The 20,833-nt window shown below is 42.5% G+C and overlaps 1 protein-coding gene across 1 annotated transcript; it reads right to left on the reverse strand.

Moving 5' to 3' along the window:
• Positions 1 to 5,116: 5,116 nt before the first annotated feature.
• On the reverse strand, positions 5,117 to 11,428 carry LOC110153956 (NLR family CARD domain-containing protein 3-like). Its single transcript, XM_055151411.1, is given in 7 exon segments — positions 5,117 to 5,874; positions 5,877 to 6,902; positions 8,811 to 9,000; positions 9,096 to 9,135; positions 9,535 to 9,675; positions 10,500 to 10,640; positions 11,286 to 11,428. Coding segments are annotated over 7 exon segments (2,439 nt in total).
• Between the last annotated feature and the right edge of the window lie 9,405 nt (positions 11,429 to 20,833).

Below are 20,833 nucleotides of genomic sequence, written 5' to 3' on the forward strand. Positions count from 1 at the left end.
CCGCACCTCACAGAGTTAAACGCAGCAATTGCCTGATCGCGCTTTGCAGACAAACTGCTCGGCGTTTTCTCTCTTAAGTCCAAGATTAGTCCTGGTTTAGACCTGGTTTAGTCCTGACCCACCCGTGTGTAATTACTACCCGCCTGTAATACACAATACGCATTTGCACTAAAAAATTGCACTAAAAAAAATAAAAAATAAAATCTGAGAAACGGTGAGACCGCGAAAGGTGAACCCCCCCCTCCCCAAGGTGTCCGGGTTTTCACAAACAGAAATATGGTCACCCTACACTAGACGGTTTATGGGATTTGGGAAAAGCTTAATAGACCAGTTAACCCCGTTAGCGCCGCATTACATATGTCATGACCAAATAGCAGCGATTGGTTAAATGAAAAATAGTACCATCCTACCGTCAAGCGAACGAATTCCAACTCTTCGAAGTCAGACGGTTTCTTACGAAGTGAAACCGTCTGACGAATCAGGCTACAAACACACTGCATGCGTCAGCATTTACGGGAAACCTCTGTACAACCAACGCTTTCGATTTATTCTAATGAGGATACACGCGTCCAACAATCACGTAAAGTGTCAAAAGTAGATTGGATTTTATTTTCTGAAATCTACGCGCGCAGGACATGCTGGTTTACACAGGACTAGTGCAGACATTGTGGTCCTTTCCCTTCACTTTAAATGCATTTTAAAAATATCAGCATCCAAAACATGCAGTCTGATGAAATTAAAAGAAACATTGTGGAAATTCTCAGCACAGGAGACAGGGAAGCCAAAGATGTTCATTTTGTCTTCTTATATCCTTTAACTTCTTGGGTTCTTTTTAAAGACAATACAGTAAAGTGTATTTTACCTTCTTGACATGTTTCGGCTGCTGCATCTTCAGAACTGTCCTGGTGTTGGTGTTGACGTGTCGTATATCAGCTGTTGTTACTTCCTGTGGGCGTGGTCGGACCTGATGGACCTGCAGGTCGCTCAGACTGACCACGCCTCCCGTCGCCCGGTGTTCTCTGGAGGAGGGTGTCCCAGGTTCCTGATTTCACCGTCCTCCTTGATCCGGCGTCTGAACTTGTTGTTTTCCGACCCAATGACCCGAGCCCCGTCCCGATCCAGAATGTGCTTATTTTTTTTTTTTTTTTACAGTGGTTCTGATATGGTGGATTTTAAGTTTTCCTGTTCTGCTTTGTCTTTTTGTGTTCTGGTGAGTCTCCCTGTTTCCTTTTCGCATTCCTTTTGGTGTTCCTTTTTTCGAATGTGGAATACCCGGCCTGTTTTTTATTTTGATTGCATGATTTGCATTGGATTTCGTAGATGGCGTTGCATTTTTGTTCTTGTGGGATTTTGTCCTTGGGGTGTACGAGCTGTTGGCGGAGTTTTGTGTGTGTGGTTTGACTGCAGTGCTTATGTTGTGTTTTTTCATGGCTCTCTGGATGGGTTCAGTTATTCCTCTGATGTTCGGTAGTGTGATTGTGTTCTTATGGTCCTGCTGCCCTCTGTTGGTTTGTTGTGTCTTTTTCCGGGGTTTGTTGATTTTATTGATAACTAAAGGGCCGTTCACACCAAAGCTTCAAAAAACGCCTTGACGCCTCTATTTGGACACCTTTGCATTTGAGTTTAGACGCCCCCATCCATTACCCTGGAAACAAGAGCCCGGTCCCGCTCTTTTCCTGAAACAATGTCAGACCAGACTGAGAGACTTTAGTGTTTGTATGACATAAAACATCAGTGAAGGAGATCGGGTCGACGACTGGGGCGTATTTATATATTTATACTCCACTAATGACACTGGATCAGTCCTGGTTTAGTTCCGGTCTAGTCCTGGTCTAGTCCTGGTTTAGTCCTGGTCCGGTCCTGGTGTAGTCCTCGTGATCTGCTTGGTGATTGTGGTGTATATATTTATTCTCCGCTCATGTTTGTGGTTCTCATTCTGGTTCTCGGGTTTTTCTTCCTGATAATTACGTCGCTGCGTCACTGGATACTCGTCCCTGATTGGTTGACGCGACACGTCTGACGCGAAAAGTTAAACATTTTCAACTTCTTGACACTGACGCCTTGGACGCGCGTCTAGAGCGTCGACGCCAAAACACTCAAGACTCGCCACGTCGACGCCAGATTCGCACCGCGCTGACGCCAAAGACGCGCTGCAAAAACGCAGAACGCTCTAGTCACGAGTCCACATCGACTTTACATAGAAACTGGACGCTTTGATGCCTTGGTGTGAACGAACCTTTAAGGGCCGTTCACACCATAAATGCAAAAGTGAATCAGATGTGTGTGACTCAAACCTCCATTCAAACTGTTTCCCAACGGAATTGAAAAATAGTGAAAGGTGAAGGCGATGGGCAGGATTGATCCACAGGAAGAAACAAAAAGGAAACATTTGACGGACTAAATCATCCCGAGTTTGCAGAGAACATTTCCGGGGTTAGATATAACTGATGAAGGAAATTATAATGTATAAGTCTATATCGAGCATTGGTAGTGGCTGATAAACTTGACATAAATTGGACCAAATATTATCTTCAATTGTAATGTTTAAGTCTGATTCCCACCTCTCCTGAGATCGATACAAGCCCCCCCCATTGGGTGAGCAGGGTGGGCATGGGGTTTTTGTTTTTCAACTGTTCCCTTTTTTGTGTATTGTATAACTCAAACAAAAGCAAAAATTAAATATTGTTCTATTTCTGTTCATTGTTTCCCCCATTTTATATTTATCTTTTATCTTTTTATATATTTCAGCATTTTTGTTCATTGTTCTGCCATTTTTAAAGTCACGTGGAGTGGGACAGATTCATATGTTTATTTTTTTTTTATTTACATTTACACTGATTTAGGAAAGATTGATGGAAATAATATTGATGTCATAAAAGAGTCAAAGAGGTCTGCCAGTCCGCGCTCTTCTCAGATTCACCACAGACACAGAGGAATCTTCCCTCAACACTCCAAACCCAGGAAACAGAGGCTCAGTGAAGGAGGAGCTGAAGGTGTGGAGGTGGAACAGTTTTCCATCAGAGAGAACCTCATAGAAGGACAGAGATCCAGCCTCAGAGTCCAGGAACACAGACACTCGACCTGAGGAATCGGAGAAGGAAGAGGTGGAGAAGGCTGTTTCTCTGTTGTGATGCAAACAGTAATATCCATAATCGACCCTCAGACTCCAGGACTGACGATTGTTTCCAAACCAGCACTCATCTTCTCTCTTTCCTCTCCATCTGATTCCTCTGTAACTCACTGATATATCAGTGCCCCACCCGCTCCACTGCACCTCCCAGTAACAGCGCCCCCTCAGGCCAGTGCAGCTCAGGACCTGACAGCAGTCTGTAAATCTGTCCTCATGATCTGGATACTGCTGCTTCCCTCTCACACGGGTCACTGTCCGTTTGTCCTCAGACAGTTTGAGGTTTCTGTGAGCTGTGTTTGGATCCAGAGAAAACTCACAGGAATCTGAGGACACAAACACATGACATCACTTCCTGTTCCTGATGAATCTGAAAAGTTTTTTTTTTATATTTTAAGGTGTAATAATTGCTGTCAGAAATATTGCATTATTAACGAGTAAACGCAAAACAATTTTAACGTTTGTCAGTTTCAGAGTAGTTTCACTATAGTTAGCTCCTCCCTGCAGGCAGATATAAGGACCAGCGTCTGACCAGAACTGAAGAGGCAGCTTGGATGAGCTGCGAAACTTATTCAACCAAATACACTTTTCTCCATTTGAGAAATTGAATTTCTCCCTTGCCAATTTTAACGGCATTAATTATTTTAATCATGCTGCTGGACTTATGCAGCATGACATGTAAACAAACAGTGTCGTGTGTTGACGTCATCGGGCTGTGGCCCGGTTCGGTTGTGCAGGTGTGAGTGTGGAACATAGAACCCACAGCAACCAACACTGTTCAAAAGTCCCACTGTGATGTGCCCTTAGTACAGCGGCGTTGTGACAGACAAACACAGTTTGTCTAACTGCAGATCACTGGACGTCCCTCGGTCATGAGAACTACCTCAGGTCAAAGCACATTATTTCACCCACAGTGGGAACTTCAGTCACTTTGACTCTTCTGAAGACAGAAGAGACACTTCGCTCACACTGTCAGAGCAATTCATGAAAGTAAAACATGAGAGGAACTTCCAACACAAAGTTGTCTCATTGACAGTTATTATGGTTTCCAGTAAAAAAAAAAACATTTGCACAAGGCCTATCCAGCTTTTTATGTTTAGAAGAGCATTAAAATGGTGATTAAAGGGACAAGAATGTGCGATAAATTTGTGATTAATTGTGTTAACTATGACATTTATGAGATTAATCAAGACTAAACTTTTTAATCTGTTAACAGCACATAGTAATAATCCATCTGAACAATAACAATCATGTCTCAAGTCTCTATGCACACATTTGTAGCTCAAATCACATGAATGTTTCCTCTGTAACTGTGAAGATTTAAAGTCTGATAAAGTGACATAATGTTAATGTTCCCATGAACTGAATGAAATACAGAGACTCACACTTCCTCAGACCTGGGACCATCCAATGTTCTCCAGCAGGATCCAACCTGAAACACACAAGTCCAGTTTAGACCAGACCAGAGACCAGGATCTGGACCGACCATGGACCAGAGACCCACTGAACCAGGACCCTCACCTGAGAGACTGCAGGGGGCAGTGGGGGTCGTCCCGTAGAGCGGTCAGGAGCTCTGCTGAGGGTCCTGGATGGTTGTAGCTGAGGTCTAACTCTCTCAGGTGGGAGGAGGCGGAGCTCAGAGCTGAGGCCAGAGCAGCCCCGCCCCTCTCTGAGACCAGACATCCAGACAGCCTAAAGACACAGAATTACACTCATGTGGACACAAGGGGGCAGAGTGCATCATGGGAGCGTCTCACCTGAGAGTCTCCAGTCTGCAGGGGGCGCTCTTCAGTCCAGAACACAGCAGCTCCACTCCTGAGTCCTGGAGGTCGTTGTTAGTGAGATCCAGATGTGTGAGACTGGAGGAGCTGAGGACTGAGGCCAGAGGAGCACAGCTGTGAGGAGACAGACCACAGCCACAAAGACTGAGGACAGAGAGGGACATTAGAGACTAGAACCTCCACACAAGAGTTTAAATACAGTCTGGACTCACAGGACTTTGGTGGAGGCTCTGACCACCGGCAGCAGATTCAGGAGAGCTGTCTCTGAGCCCTGGTATTTCCTCAGATCAAACTCCTCCAGGTCTGAGTCTGAGGACAGTAAGAGGAAGGACAGAGCCGACCACTGAGCAGGAGAACTTAACAAGGACCGCTGTCCTCCTCTCATATACTCTTGTATCTCCTCCACCAGACTTTGGTCGTTCAGTTCGTTCAGACAGTGGAACAGGTTCAGACTTCTCTCTGCAGACAGACCCTTTTCATTCAACTTCTGTTTGATGTACTTTACTGTCTTCTGATTGGTCCAGTCACTTTCTGTCTGAGTCAGCAGACCCTGCAGCAGCCTCTGATTGGTCGGCAGAGACAGTCCCAGGAGGAAGCGCAGGAACAGGTCCAGGTGTCCGTTTGGACTCTGTAAGGCCTGGTCCACAGCAGAGTGGTAGAGATTTCTCAGTCTAGTCTTTCTTTTAAACAGTTTTGGAAGATGTGACGTCATGTGGACCTCCAGGAGGTTCTCTCCAGAGCTGTAGAAGGTCTGATGGACATGAAGAGCAGCCAGAAACTCCTGCACACTCAGATGGATGAAGCAGTAGACTTTGTCCTGGTACAGGCCTGGCTCCTCTCTAAAGACCTGTGTGAACACTCCGGAGTACACTGAGGCCGCTGCAGCGTCCAGCCCACACTCGCTCAGGTCACTCTCGTAGAAGATCAGGTTTCCTTTCTGCAGCTGCTCAAAGGCCAGTTTTTCCCAGAGACTTCACCATCTCCCGTGGTCTCTGGAGTCCAGTGAAGGTCCTCCCCTGATCCCTGGTGATACTTGATGTTCTGGACTTTGGCCTGCACCACCAGGAAGTGGACGTACATCTGTGTGAGAGTCCGGGGCAGCTCTGGTTCTGTTTGTTCCAGAAGTTTCTGTAGAACTGTGGAGAGGATCCAGCAGAAGATCGGGATGTGGCTCATGATGTGGAGGCTGCGGATGCTCTTGATGTGGGGGATGACGACTGTGGCCTGGTCTCTGAACCTCTTCCTGAAGTACTGCTCCTTCTGTGGGTCGGTGAACCCTCTGACCTCTGTCACCATGGAGACGCACTCAGCAGGGATCTGATTGGCCGCGGCGGGGCGCGTGGTTATCCAGAGGAGAGCGGAGGGAAGCAGGCTCCCCCTGATGAGGTTCACCAGCAGCACGTGCACTGAGGTGGACTCTGTGGGGTCGGTCAGGACTCGGGTTCGGCTGAAGTCCAGAGGAAGTCTGCACTCGTCCAGACCGTCAAAGATGAAGAGCACCTGGAGCTGTTGGAAGCTGCAGAGATGTTTGGATGGACTGAAGAAGTGGTGCAGCAGCTCCACCAGGCTGAACTGTGTGTCTCTGAGCACATTGAGCTCTCTGAAAGTGAACGGGAACAGCAGCTGGAGGTCCTGGTGGGCCCGGCCTTCAGCCCAGTCCAGACTGAACTTCTGAGTCAGCACTGTTTTCCCCACGCCGGCCACGCCCTTCGTCAACACAAATCTGATTGGCTGTGGTGAATGTGGGCGGGGTTTAAAGAGCTCTTCACATGTGATGGTCTCTGGAGCGGCCGGTCTCCTGGACGCCGTCTCCATGAGTCTGACCTCATGTTCCTGGTTGACCTCTGAGGCTCCGCCCTCTGTGATGTGGAGCTCTGTGTAGATCTGGGTCAGGGGGGCGGAGTCTCCTGCTTTAGCCACGCCCTCAAACACACGACTGAACCTCTGCTGCAGATCACACTTCAGTTCATCTCTACAAACTCCAACAGTTTTTCCTAAATAAAGACAAATTGTCAACTACCAGGAAAGAGATGGGTCCATCGTGGGACTGTCCACTCTGGTCCATGCGTGGACTGGAGAGAGAACTCACCTGGAGCCGCTGCAAACCTCTGTGGGTTGTATTTGTGAACGACCTACAGCTCAAACCATAGCCCGGGGAACAGTGGCTCTAAACGGTAAGTTATTCATGTTTTCTTGTTTTGGCCCTTGTTTTTGCCTGTAAACATTTTCTAGTTTGCATGGGTTGCATATAAACATGATAAGATTCAGATTAATTGGGCCTATATTTGAATATAGGAGCAAAACCGCTTTGACTTAAAAATTTGAGCCTTCGGGTGAACATTTATTTTTTTTTACTTACTTTCAATTCTCATTTCACCTTGGTAGCTGCTGGAGTTTTTATGTTTGAAACCGAGGAAAGATGTGCGTAAACTAGGCTTATGTGATGTTTAAAGTACACACACAGAAACTGTATGCTCTGGCTTTCTAAAAAGATTAAATAAAAGTTTTGTGAAAAGACTAAAAAGGTCACAAAGTTAAACTTCTATCATTGCACGTTCCAGCTCAGAGTTTCATTGACAATCATGGACATTATGAGATTTTTACTTCGTATTTGTTATTTGACATGCAGCAGCTGAGTTAACACAGAATCATCTGTGTAAAGTTCGGGTACGTGGTTGATATGGGTCCAAATCGGCCTGTAGAATTTATATTGCGTATAAACGTAGAGCATGTTGGACACTGCTTCACTGTTTGCACTGGTCAGTCTGTGCTTCCATCACCTCATTCACACTGCACAATTCACCTGAAACCCCGAAAACAATTTGCACCACCCGCATGGCATATGCCACAGTGCTTTACTCGTGCATGAACATGCCTCTACATAGGGTTAACATGGGAATCACTTGCACAGTTTGCACGTGATGCGTTCGATGTGAACGTCTGTTTACTCTTCATGGACACCATCAGACCAAGTTACAGGTCACGTTTCTGGAGAAATGACCCTGCTCACAAAGAATGCTCTTGTTTTTCTAAGAACAATAAATCCATCCATCTGTTTTCTTCCGCTTATCCGGGGCCGGGTCGTGGGGGCAACAGTCTAAACAGGGACACGTCCTCCAGCTTCTCCGGTGGGACCCCGAAGGGTTCCCAGGCCAGACCAGAGACACAGTCCCTCCAGCGTGTCTCCCAGGAGGCATCCGGGACACCTCAGCTGCTCCTCTCAACATGGAGGAGCAGCGGCTCTACTCCGAGCTCCTCCCGTGTGACTGAGCTCCTCACTCTATCTCTAAGGGAGCGCCCAGACACCCTGCAGAGGAAACTCATTTGTGTCGCTTGTATCCGCGATCTCGTCCTTTCGGTCATTACCCAGAGCTCATGACCAGAGGTGAGGGGAGGAACAGAGACTGACCAGTAAATCACCACAACGGTCCGATTCACCAGTATCGCAGGGTGTTGGACGCTCCAACAGAAAAGTGACACAGTATATTTAATTTCACACGTGTGATGTCCATGTTCTATGTGCACATGGTTTGAACATCAGTGTGTGTGTGTGTCTCTGCTTCTTATATAAAACGTGTGTGTGCGACTGTGGATGTCAAAACATTGGAATTAAAAATACCAATGGCATTACACATAACAACATTGTTATGTAAATTCCTGGCAAAGCTATTACATCTCCACAGAGATAAAAAGGTGATCAACCCTCTAACAGAAAAGTGGCTTAGTGCACCTTTAAATTAATCAGTTTATATCCAGCATCTGTTCCTCAGGTGGATAAAACTCCCTCCTAATGTACGGGTCATAGTACTTTCTGTGAGCCTCAAACACCTGTAGACTTTTGTTACTGTGAAGTCAAGTCTGGTGTGGTCTGTTCCTCAGATGGACAGTAACAGAGTTCTTACTGTTCTGCAGGCGCTGGGCCAGCTGCTCCTGGTCCATCCTCCTCAGGAAGTCCAGGGTGATGTTCAGAACCTCTCTGCTGCTCTGCTCCTCCTCCGCACTCTCAGAGCATTCTGGGTAATCTGAGGCCAGGAGCCTGTGGAGCCTCTGCAGCTGCTCTTTGACAAAAGTCAGGACGTCCTCCTCCAGACGCTGGAACAGAACAATAAGAGAAGAGTTTTAGTCAAAGAGAGCACCTGAGGAGCACCCAGAGAACCCCACACATGCTGCGCTCGTGGGGTACTCACCCTGAATATGGCGTCCAGCTGCTCCTTTGGGCCTGGCTCCCTGTCAAACAATAAACTCATCATCATTTATTTATTCCAGACTCATGGTCCATAAAAGAACAGAATAAGACAGAGACAAGAGTAAAACAGGGTTATAAAAGACAGATCAGTGTTTCCATAAAGAGCAGTGTTACTGCACAGAACTAAACCTGACACTCACCAGCATCACCACCACAGAGTTCACAGAGTCATTTAGGCCACAGATGGATTTATACACCAGGTTTGACATCAGAGTCTGAAAAGTGTTTCTACTGTGATTCTGTCCCACCTGAACTCGTCTGTCTCAAAATGAGAGGAGCTCCAATAAAACACAGGACGACTGTTTGCACTGATGAAGGACGAGCAGCAGGTGGCGCTGTCATGAGAACATGTTCAGAGCTCTGGGTTAAGAAGGTCTTACCTCTGGTCTTCAGGAGGAGCTTCTCTAAATGTGGGAGGAAGGTTTCTGGACTCATCACTTTTCAGAGACACAGAGCTGGGAGCAGGTTCAGGTCTGGGTTTAGACCTGGTACCAGGTCCAGGTGGGTCCATGTTGTAGGAGCTGGAATCAGAAGAAGAGTCCATTTGAACAGAACATACAGAGATGTCTCCTGTTTAGAAGCTCTGTTCTCCAGATGTGGAGTTTCACAGCTGCAGGGACAAGCTCTGATGGTCAGGAGAACTCGAGGTCACCAAGACAACTCAGACGTTCCAGAGACCAGCAGTAGTACAAGTTTATATTATTCAAGAGAGTTTTTAGTTACAAACCAAAATTGTGGGGGTCCATAACATAATTAAACACACCAATGTTCCACAGTATGTCACATTACACTCCAGTGCACTTTGAGGTTGGAGGATCAGCTCGTGGAGGTTAAAGGTCCATACTCTGTTATCTGATCTATGTTCTAATATGTTCTAATGTTTCCTCAACACAAACAGTCCTGGAGATGTGTTTTTGTTTCATTCACTCATGTTTAACACACAAATCCTGCACATTGAGGCTGATTATTCTCTCAAACAGAAAACACTCTGTTCCACCTTGTGATGTCAAATAGTAATATAGGAAGTGCTCCACTGTGTTTTTAAACTCCAAACACTGCTCCTTCATGCATTGTGTTTGTTTAAGGATGAGCTGTTATGTGATGGAATGACTGTGATGTTTTTTTTTTTTAATTTCCTGAATTAAAACAAGTTAGACAATTGATTTGTAGCATTCAACAGACACACACACACACACACACACTCACACTCATCTAAAGTTGAAAATTGTCATTTATACATTTTTCAGAACTTCATATTTGTACAGATAAATGGAAAGAACATAAAGAGTGAATAACATGAGGAGACAGTCACACAAAAGTGAAAAGTCCTGTTCAAATGTCTCACCTCTGTTCTTCAGGAGGAGCTTCTTTAAATAAAGGAGGAAGGTTTCTGGAGTCATCACTTTTCAGAGACACAGAGCTGGGAGCAGGTTCAGGTCTGGGTTTAGACCTGGGGCCAGGTCCAGGTGGGTCCATGTTGTAGGAGCTGGAATCAGAAGAAGAGTCCATTTGAACAGAACATACAGAGATGTCTCCTGTTTAGAAGTTCTGTTCTCCAGATGTGGAGTTTCTCAGCTGAGTTCTGAGTTCTATTTAGGCTGAGTTCTTCTCTCAAACAGAAAACACTCTTATGGTAATACAGGAAGTGCTCCACTGTGTTTTTAAACTCCATACACCTTCGTTAGAATCATTTGGATGATTTCAGCCCTGAAATTGCTGATCTCAACTGAACTAAAGGTAAAAGGAGCTGTTCACTTGAAAACTGCCACTTCCTGCATTATGTTTGTTTAAGGAGGATCTGTATGTGATGGAATGATTGTGATTTGTTAGGGTTAGGGTTTCCTGAATGAAAACAAGTCAGACAATTCATTTGTAGCAATCAACACACAAACAAACATCTTCATCCAAAGTGTAAATTCTGCTTTGGAATCTAGACATTTGGACAATTTGCAATAAAGTGAATTTAATTTTGATTGATTGTCATTTACACATTTTTCAGAACTTCATATTTGTACAGATAAATGGAAAGAACATAAAGAGTGAATAACATGAGGAGACAGTCACACAGTAACAGCTCTACTCAGTTTGGTCTCTGTTTATCAGTGTGAAAAGTCCTGTTCAAATGTCTCACCTCTGGTCTTCAGGAGGAGCTTCTTTAAATAAAGGAGGAAGATGTCTGGAGTCATCACTTTTCAGAGACACAGAGCTGGGAGCAGGTTTAGGTCTGGGTTTATTTCTGGTTTTAGACCCGGGTCCAGGTCCAGGTGGGTCCATGTTGTAGGAGCTGGAATCAGAAGAAGAGTCCATTTGAACAGAACATACAGAGATGTCTCCTGCTGCACCCAGAGTCTGATCTGTCTGTGTCTCCCTCTGCTGGTCACATACTAACATTACACTCTTTACTTGTTTCTGAGTTGCCGCAGGAAAGCCCTTTGTCCCAAATCAAACTCTGCAGGTGAGCGCTGAGGCTCCTCTCTCGTTTAGTCAGATCATAAAAAACATCAAATGTTTGGCCCATTTTCCGTGATGTCGTCGCTCTGTTGCTCTGGTCTTCCCAGAGTCACTGCGAACACAAAGAGCAGCTGAAACTCCAGGAATCAACTTTGGTCAGACTCAGGATTGTGTCTTAAGATAAATATGGAGTTAGATTCAGCTCTGGATTTCAGGATAAGCCTGGACTTGTTAAGACACGTTGATGAAACACTCCCCAGGAGAAACAGACACATTACAAACAGAACTAAACAAAGACTTTTTATTTAGTTAGTTATTTATTTATTAGATCCCCATTAGTCTTTACTCAGGTATTCTTCCTGGGGTCCAAGTTGGCATAATTTACAATAAAATGTTCCATTTTAATAATAAAGAGTATACTGCACTACACAACACTACTACAATTATAATATATCCAATAATCACAATGCATGACTAATGACTAGATATAATTATATACAATTTCCAATATATTTCTTTAACAATTTCTTAAAACTAGGTTCGTGCTTGTGAATAGTTAAGGTTTGGGGGAGCGTGTTCCAAAGCTCTATCGCTCCGTACAGAACAGTTCTTTTCAGAGCATTAGTCCTGGGCAGTGGAAGTATAAAATGTCCATGTGAAGCTCGTCACATTAAACTAAAACTACTTCTACGAAAACTTGTCTGGTGATGGAAACGGCTCGCTTTTCCTCATTGGAGTTATTATTGCTTTGTCTTGAATATTCCTCAGTATGGCATTAAATGTATCCGATTTCATGGAGAAAAACATCACCAGGTCGAGTCACATGTCAGATCTATGGAGAGGTGACCCCGCCCACAGTACAGCTGCATGTTTTTCAGCAATAAAATCACATGTAACTGAATAAATAAATGCAGATAATTATGTTTAATGCTATTTTGGAACATTCTAGACAAAACATATGAGCAGTTTGAGCTCCCTCCTCCTGAAAAGTCACATTGGACATCTGTAATGAATATACAGCAGCCCTTTTCATATTTAATACATGGAATTTAAAAGTGTTAAATGTAAGTCAGAAATGTCCATAATTATTAATAAGTTACTAAACCCAAATTTATGTTTTATGTTTGATCTGAAAATCAGATACTTACTTTGTCAGCGTCGTCTCCTGATATTTTCTCTCCTGTTCCACCTGTGGGACCAGTTCCACCTGGAGTCATGTGACCTCAGGTGTGTGTGGACAAGTTTATACTGAATCTGCAGAACACACGTGCAGCTTTACTGTGTCCAGATTTACAAGGTGCGGCCTGTTCTCGCTTTGTCCACGTAAAAATACTGATTAAAATAATGTATCCACGGCCTCTAGGGGGCACTCCGACGCAGTGAAAGAATGTTCTCTGTAAAATGTGTTTTTATATTGATTTTAATCTCATGTTTTCCTTTGAACACCAATGACGAAAGGGATTTATAGACGAAGTGATAAAGGGCAGGTTTGTGTGAGAGCGGAGACATGTTCCATCTTCCCACAGCTCTATGTTCCCTCATTTCTACGATTTTTTTTTTCCTCAAAATTAAACTCTAATTCAAGTCATTTTTATTTTTACGCCACATTTAAAGGGATGATTCACAGTCATTTCAACCTCGGGTCCTTTGCACCACGACGTCTACATTACATCTGTAGTCACCTGCTGCTGGAGAATAAGTTTGGTGTAATTGACGACCAAACTGGAAGAAATGGGGATAAAATCTGATGCAAATTGTGGATAATAAAGGAAATGTGGAAACATAGGCCCTAATTTCAGAAAAAAAAAAAAAAAAACAACTGAGAAATGAGGAAACATAAAGCCGAGGGAACATAGGCCTGTTCCCTTTTGCGTGTGATTATCACGTTCTAATTTTATTGTCAAATCAGCAGATCTAAAATAAAAATCATCTAGGCTACATTTTTAAGAAGCTCAGGTTTGAGGGAACCATAGACTATAACTGTGCAAATTATTTATCTGCATTTATAAATGGAAATATAAAATAAGCCATTGAAATTGAAAACCACTGTAAATATTTTCTTTTCAAAGTTAGGCCCTGTGTTCCAACATTTCCTTTATCATCAATTTGCATAAGAATTTATCTCCATTTCTCCTGATTTGGTCGTCAAGTACACCAGACCTGTTCTCCAGCAGCAGGTGACTACAGATGTAATGTAGAGGTCATGGTGCAAGGATTACTCTAAACCAGGGGTGTCAAACATCCGGCCCAGGGGCTGGATCCGGCCCTCCAAGACCTTTAATCTGGACCTCGGCTGATTTTCTACAAAAATATTTATATTATATTTTCTATTAAAATCTTGCGGTGTTTATCACAGCAGCGTCTCTGTACGTGGCCCCTCCCACCAGAGCAGCACAAATGAAGACTTGTCTCTTTCCAAACGCTCTTAAAGGACGATCGTTTTGACTGTTGACCGTGACACCCTCATCAGAAAAATGTCCAACATGAGAAAAGTGGAGCCGAGTGCAGGATTTTACAACAAAAATGGACTTATTCCTGTTTACATACAAGTTCATGTTAAAACATTGTGTTGAAATTGTATTTTTCTTAAAGTTTCAGGTTGTTCATAATATTATAATATTTGTAAAAGAAAGAGTTCATCAATTAAAAAAGATTTGTGTAATAGATTTGTGTTTCTTTGCACAAATATTTGAACTTATTGTTATTTTCGGGGTTTATATGACATGAGTTTTCTGATCTGGCCCCTTTGGGATCAAAGTCTGTTGGACACGACCCCCGGAACAAAATGAGTTTGACACCCCTGCTCTAAATCATCCCTTTTGTGGTATAAAAATAAAAATGTCTTGACTTAAAAATCTTAGAAATAAGGGCACATAGGGCTGACTCCTTGGAATATGGTGTGAATTGCGCCCGGTTAAGCTCTGAGCTTCCAGGGGCTTCATACACACAGAAGCAGGTACTGAGCAGAGCCAAAATGTGAAACGAGTGAAGAGGTCTGTGCTTGAGATCGAGCTGGATTGTGGATGCTCCCCGGTCTGTGGTCAGGTCTGCACTGAGGCCTCAAACAGTGTAGTGGAGTAACAGATTACATGTACCGGAGTTATGTAATCAGAGTACAAATTATGAGTAACTGTATTCTGTTACAGTTACTGTTTCAGTGAGTGGTAATTGGATTACAGTTACTTTGTTGAAATAAATGGATTACACGGCGGGATTTTCCTGTTTTCACATTTCGGGCTAAACCCCCCCTTTTTTTTTCTGGTAATTCCACTCATTGCTGGACACTAAATCAGGTCCAAACCAGGTCTGAACCAGGACTAAACCAGGTCTAAACCAGGTCTAAACCAGGGATAAAACCAGGTCTAAACCAGGTCTAAATCAGGTCCAAACCAGGTCTGAACCAGGACTAAACCAGGTCTAAACCAGGTCTAAACCAGGATAAAACCAGGTCTAAAACCAGGGCTAAAACAAGGTTTAAACCAGGTCTAAACCAGGTCCAAACCAGATCTACATCAGGTCCAAACCAGGTCTAAACCAGGACTGAACCAGGAATAAACCAGGACTAAACCAGGTCTAAAACAGGATTTAACAGGACTAAATCCTGCTGTGTGGACATGTTTCTTGGTCTTCTATCAATAATATTTTTCATTTGGTTCAGTAAAGTCTGGGCTTTTTATTTTCTTTTATCAGATAAAACATTTTATGTTACAATATCCTGGTCTTTGTTTCTCTACAGCAAATCAAGTAATCCAAAGTAATCAGATTACATTACTCACCTTAAGTAACTTAATGGATTCCGTTACAAACTACATTTTTGGGGATGTAATCTGTAATCTGTAGGGGATTACATTTTAAAAGTAAACTTCCCAACACTGGCCTCAAACACACTGCACGCGTCAGCATTTACGGGAAACCTCGGTACAACCAACGCTTTCGATTTATTCTAATGAGGATACACGCGCCCGACAATCACGTCAAGCGTCAAAAAGATTGGATTTTATTTTCTGAAATCTACGAGCGCAGGACGTGCTGGTCTACACATGGTCCTTTCCATTCACTTTAGATGCATTTTTTTTAAAGATCAGCGTCCAAAACATGCAGTCTGATGAAATTAAAAGAAAGATTGTGGAAATTCTCAGTGCAGGAAACAGGGAAGGCACAGAATTGAATGACTCTTGTGGATGTTTGCTTCTTTTAGAGTCAAGTCCTGCATGTTCGTTTACGTTTTTTAACAAGTATTTTCGAATGAGTTTCTTGCTCTATTATTGGCGATAACGATAAAGTGATGGCCTGCACTTGAACAGAAAACACATCACTCAGATGTTTGGAGAAAAAATGACTTTATTTTCTCAGCAGCAAACAATAAAGACACTCGAGTCACATTTTTCATCAAAACATAATACGAAAGTCTCCAGCGTGACCTGAGTTTGATCCAAATCACCAAAAACAATAAATACGTCACCAATAACACTGCCGATAATAATGAAAGACCAGGATCAGGAAAGAGCAGTGACAGATACAGAAGAGGCTAAAAGTGCCTACGACAGGTTTGGATTTTATAATTTTGACTTAATTTGTTGGATAATACTTGTTGTAAATATAAATGAGAGTTTTACACCAACCAAGACGCAGTTTGTGAAGGAAATGTGAAAAATATGTTGAAAATTGCAGCAAGTAGAGAATTCTTTCCAAAAGTTTGTCACAATTTACACATTTTTTTAAACATTTTTATGTTACTACTACTACTTTAAATGTTATTTCTACAAAATAAACGGCGATTTCCTCTATTTTTATTTGTTTTAGGAGTTTTAGACCAACCACGTCGTGAAATGTTAAACCTAAAAAAAAAAACCTGCCAAATTGGGAATGGGCTCAATTCACGCTTACGTCACAAAAGCGGAAGACGTTTGGAAACATGCGGATGACGACTTCCTTTGGGCTCTGTCGGCGATAGCAGCTCAAAATCTTGGAAAACTGAGAAAATGTTCCAGTTTTCTTCATCTAGATGTTACCGTTTTCTTTCTTTCGCTCTTCTTTTTTTCCTTTTATAAATTGCCCATTCATTTGTGTATTATAATTTGTCTAATTTATTAAAAAGAAAGATGTAATTGTGGCGTTATGTTCAGCAGATCAGCTGTTCCAACTAGGGATGGGCATCCGATAAAATTTTCTTATCAATTTTCGATTAATCATTAACGTTTTTATATTAAAATGATCATTAGTGCTGTCAAGCGATTAAAAAATTTGAGAGATTAATTAATTATGATCTGTAATTAATCTAATTAATCTCTTTTTTAATCTAAAAATTGCTGAGAAAAGCTTCAACTTGAGCTATTTTCATTTAAATTCATTATTACATTATTTTCATACTATCATTAATGTTTTTATAGAAGTATCATCATTATTATTACTGTTACTAATCTGCATAAATAAACTCAATTTTACAACATATCAACATAACGACTCACAGAAAACTAAACTTAAAACCGCATGGCTAATTTGCATAAACTAAGCAAAGAATATGCAAAAAAAACGCTCTTGTGTTGCTGATGTGGTTCAGCTTCCACTAAAGGACACGACTCAGTGGAATATGAGTGTTCTCTCTGTGACAGAGGGATGTTCTGCTGATGGTGAGTCTGTTCTGTGTCTGTGTCATGATCAGACGTGTGCAGGTTTATCACAGATGCAGCGAGAACGAGAATGAAAATTAAAATTCTTTGCGGGAGCGAGCGGAGCAGGACTGAAAAACAGATTTTATAATAACACAACTCGCGAAAAGAGACAGTAAAGTTAGAGATTAAAAATGAGATTAACGCGATTAAAAAACATAATGCGCTAAATATGACTGTAATTAATTCATCGCAATTAACGCGATAATTTGACACTCATAAAAATTATCATTATTATTATTACTATCTGCACTAATCTGCATAAATAAATTCAACTTCACGACATATAAACATAACGACTCTAGAGCCACATCAGCCTGTTTGACATTATAATGTGTTTAATGCAGATTTGCGCAACTCTCACAGATTTGCAACAGCTAAATGCCAATGACCTACTGACTCTAAATCCATATTTTATGAGCCTTTTTTACTCAGGAGCCTTTTCTCCCATCTATGCTGATAAACGTGGACGATGCAGACTGTGCAAGAACGACTACACACAAACGACCTGCCAGAAGTGTAAAGTACTTTTGTTGTTTACAAAGGATAAAAATTGTTTCTCGGAGCACCACACGAAAAAGTGATGTTGTTCTGCCGCTGTAAAGCTGTTACACTGTGATTTATGTTTTCACTGTTATGAAAAGTGGTTTACACATAAAGTTAGCGTTCATATCATTTTCAGTCTTCAGTGTTAATTTACGACACCGGACCAATGCTGCAAATCTGAAACATCCCAGAACGCACTGGATGTGAAGGTCAGGATTGTATATTACTACCCCATATCATAATTTTTCCCAAATATCAGATGTTTCCTGATACTAAAACTTAATTTGAGCCTGAGAGGGTTAAGTGAAGAAAAAAAAAAAAAAACGCTCGTGTCGCTGATGTGGTTCAACTTGTGTTGGATTAAAAGACATGACTCAGGTGATACAGGTTCAGTGTGACCAGATTTATGTTTGTCAAAACCAGGACACCGTACGGGGGGAGGGGGGCGGGGCCTCGTCATCGACATTGAGCGACTCTCACCTGGCAAAGCTTTTGAATGTTTTTCGCTGCTTTGAGGTCCCCGACACACTGGACACTGAAACATATGTGCCTGTTTTTACACTGTGCACATGGACTCACACTAGTCTCGACCGGGATGGAAAGCGGAGAATGTCTTGCACAAGTCATCGCGCATTTGCACTTCAGTATGTTGTAGACTGACCGACTGTTTGCGTCTCGCTCCTTCTGATGCACAGAGACCTACGAGAGTCGTTCAGTTTTATGGCCCAATGAAAGGAAATGAAAACCCGGACATTTGCGACGTTTTGGTCTCCCTACGCTACGCACAGCGACCTACATTCAAATGAACGTAATCGACGAAATAATCATTTAATCGACTAAGTTCCAACCAGAGTCCCGTCCCCCGTGGAAAACTTCGGCAGGTTGTGAAGACGCTGCCGCTGATAAATCCACGGTTTTACCACATGCCCGGTCGTCATCCGCATGTTTCCAAACGTCTTCCGGCAACCGTGAATATAAAATTCTTGGCTAAATCTTAAATAAAAATGAGTCCAACGTGTCATAGGCACTTTAAAGAAACGTGGAGAAGTCACTAATGTAACTGTGAGACTCTGAAATGAACCAAAATCTGCAGAGAAGAAAAACAAAACAAAAACAACGTTAGAGGTTTGGTCCATGTGTGATCAGTGACAGAGAGGAATGAAGACAGTCCGTGTGTCCTTCGTTCATTCGTTTTTCAAAATAAAACCAAAAATAAGAAAATGAAAAAAACAACTGCTTTCTTCGTTATTTGTCTCCAAAACCAAAATGAAAAAACGGATAAGGATTCATTTTTTCAGTTTTTGATTTTGTGTTTAAATGAAAAATGGACAAAATGGAGAAAGGCCGTTTCCAGACTTTTTGTGACTTCAGTGACTGCGATGCCGATGCGATGTCCCAGACCTGGATCAGTCCTGGTTCAGTCCGTATGCAGTACAAAAGTCCGGCATCGCAGTCACGGGAGTCACATAAACAGGAAACGGCCTTTATCTGTTTTTTTCCATTTTTCATTTAAACACAAAATGGAAAACTGAAAAAAACGAATCATTATCTGTTTTTTTAATTTTGATTTTGGAGACAAATAATGAAGAAAACAGTTATTTTTTTTTCATTTTCTTATTTTTGGTTTTATTTTGAAAAACGAATGAATGAATGATACACGGATTGAAGACGTGTGATTGGTCAGTCCGCGTGAAGAGGCGGGGCTTGAAAAAAAACAACAACAAAAAAAAAACACTTCACTTTTTGTACCACTACATTTCAACTTTCTGAACACTGGATTTCTCCGTCCTCCCTCAACACGCGAAAAGGAATCATTTCGTTGGTTTAAAATGTGCAAAATAAAAAGAACCACGGCGGAAAAGTGTAACAGGAGAACAAGTTAAAAAATATAAATAATATAAATAATAAGAGGAGACACGGGTTCGATACAAAATAAAGCACTCATCGGGTTTAAAACAATCCAACATGTGGGTCACCGGCCTTTACGATGTCCTCAATGTTTGTCCAATCGTTCGTGATCATGCTCTAGAATTCGATGTCGTAATTTCAATCTTTTCGACTCAAAAAAATCTCCAAAATTCTGATCCGCAAAAGTTAAACCTTCTCGTAATTATTTGTTTGGGATCTGCTCCACAAACTCGTCATTTTAATCTCACGGCTGCTCGGCTCTCGAGATCAGACGGTATCGGTATCGTTGACGAAGTGGTACAGTGAAGGAGGTGCCTGTTCTCGCAGTGGCTTGAGCGCACTGGCCTCACAGTAGGAAGGTCCCGGGTTCTGTTCCAGAGCGGAGTTTGCATGTTCTCCATTTTCTGAGGCGTTTCTGACCTAAAAACTTAAACAAAACTGCACTTCGCCGGTAGTGAATCACGGCCTAAACCAGGACTAAACCAGGACTAAACCAGGACTAAACCAGGACTAAACCAGGACTGATTCGTGTACATCTGTGGTCATCTGAGCCCACGTCCTCACAGTGCGTGGAGATGATATTATTTAAAGATTCACCGTGCATCTCTTCTGGTGGTGGGCGCGTCCTAAGCTGCCATAGTGTGGAACATTCCAGACAAAACATCATCTCCATGGAGACGAGCAGACAGACGACCCTCCACCTGCAGAGTTACACAGTGCATCTTTAAATCCATCGTTTCCTGTTCCTTGGCGACAGGTTCAGTAAAAACATTTTTGAAGAATATTTAGAGACTGATTTGATATTTTAAATGTAGTTTGCTCAGATTTAAAGTGGAGCTGAAGAGACGTGTTCTTCTGCAGGATCTGGTTAAGACAATTTGGTTTAAAAAGAATCTGAACCAAGAAGAGAAGGTCAATGCAGTGAAACAAGACTAAACCAGGACTAAACCAGGTCCAAACCAGGTCCAAACCAGGTCCAAACCAGGTCCAAACCAGGTCTAAACCAGGTCTAAACCAGGTCCAAACCAGTTCTAAACCAGGTCTAAACCAGGTCCAAACCAGTTCTAAACCAGGTCCAAACCAGGTCCAAACCAGGTCTAAACCA

Source organism: Boleophthalmus pectinirostris, unplaced genomic scaffold (assembly GCF_026225935.1).
Source record: "Boleophthalmus pectinirostris isolate CB_2022bp ecotype Guang Dong unplaced genomic scaffold, ASM2622593v1 HiC_scaffold_16, whole genome shotgun sequence".
Classification (NCBI taxonomy): Eukaryota; Metazoa; Chordata; class Actinopteri; order Gobiiformes; family Gobiidae; genus Boleophthalmus; species Boleophthalmus pectinirostris.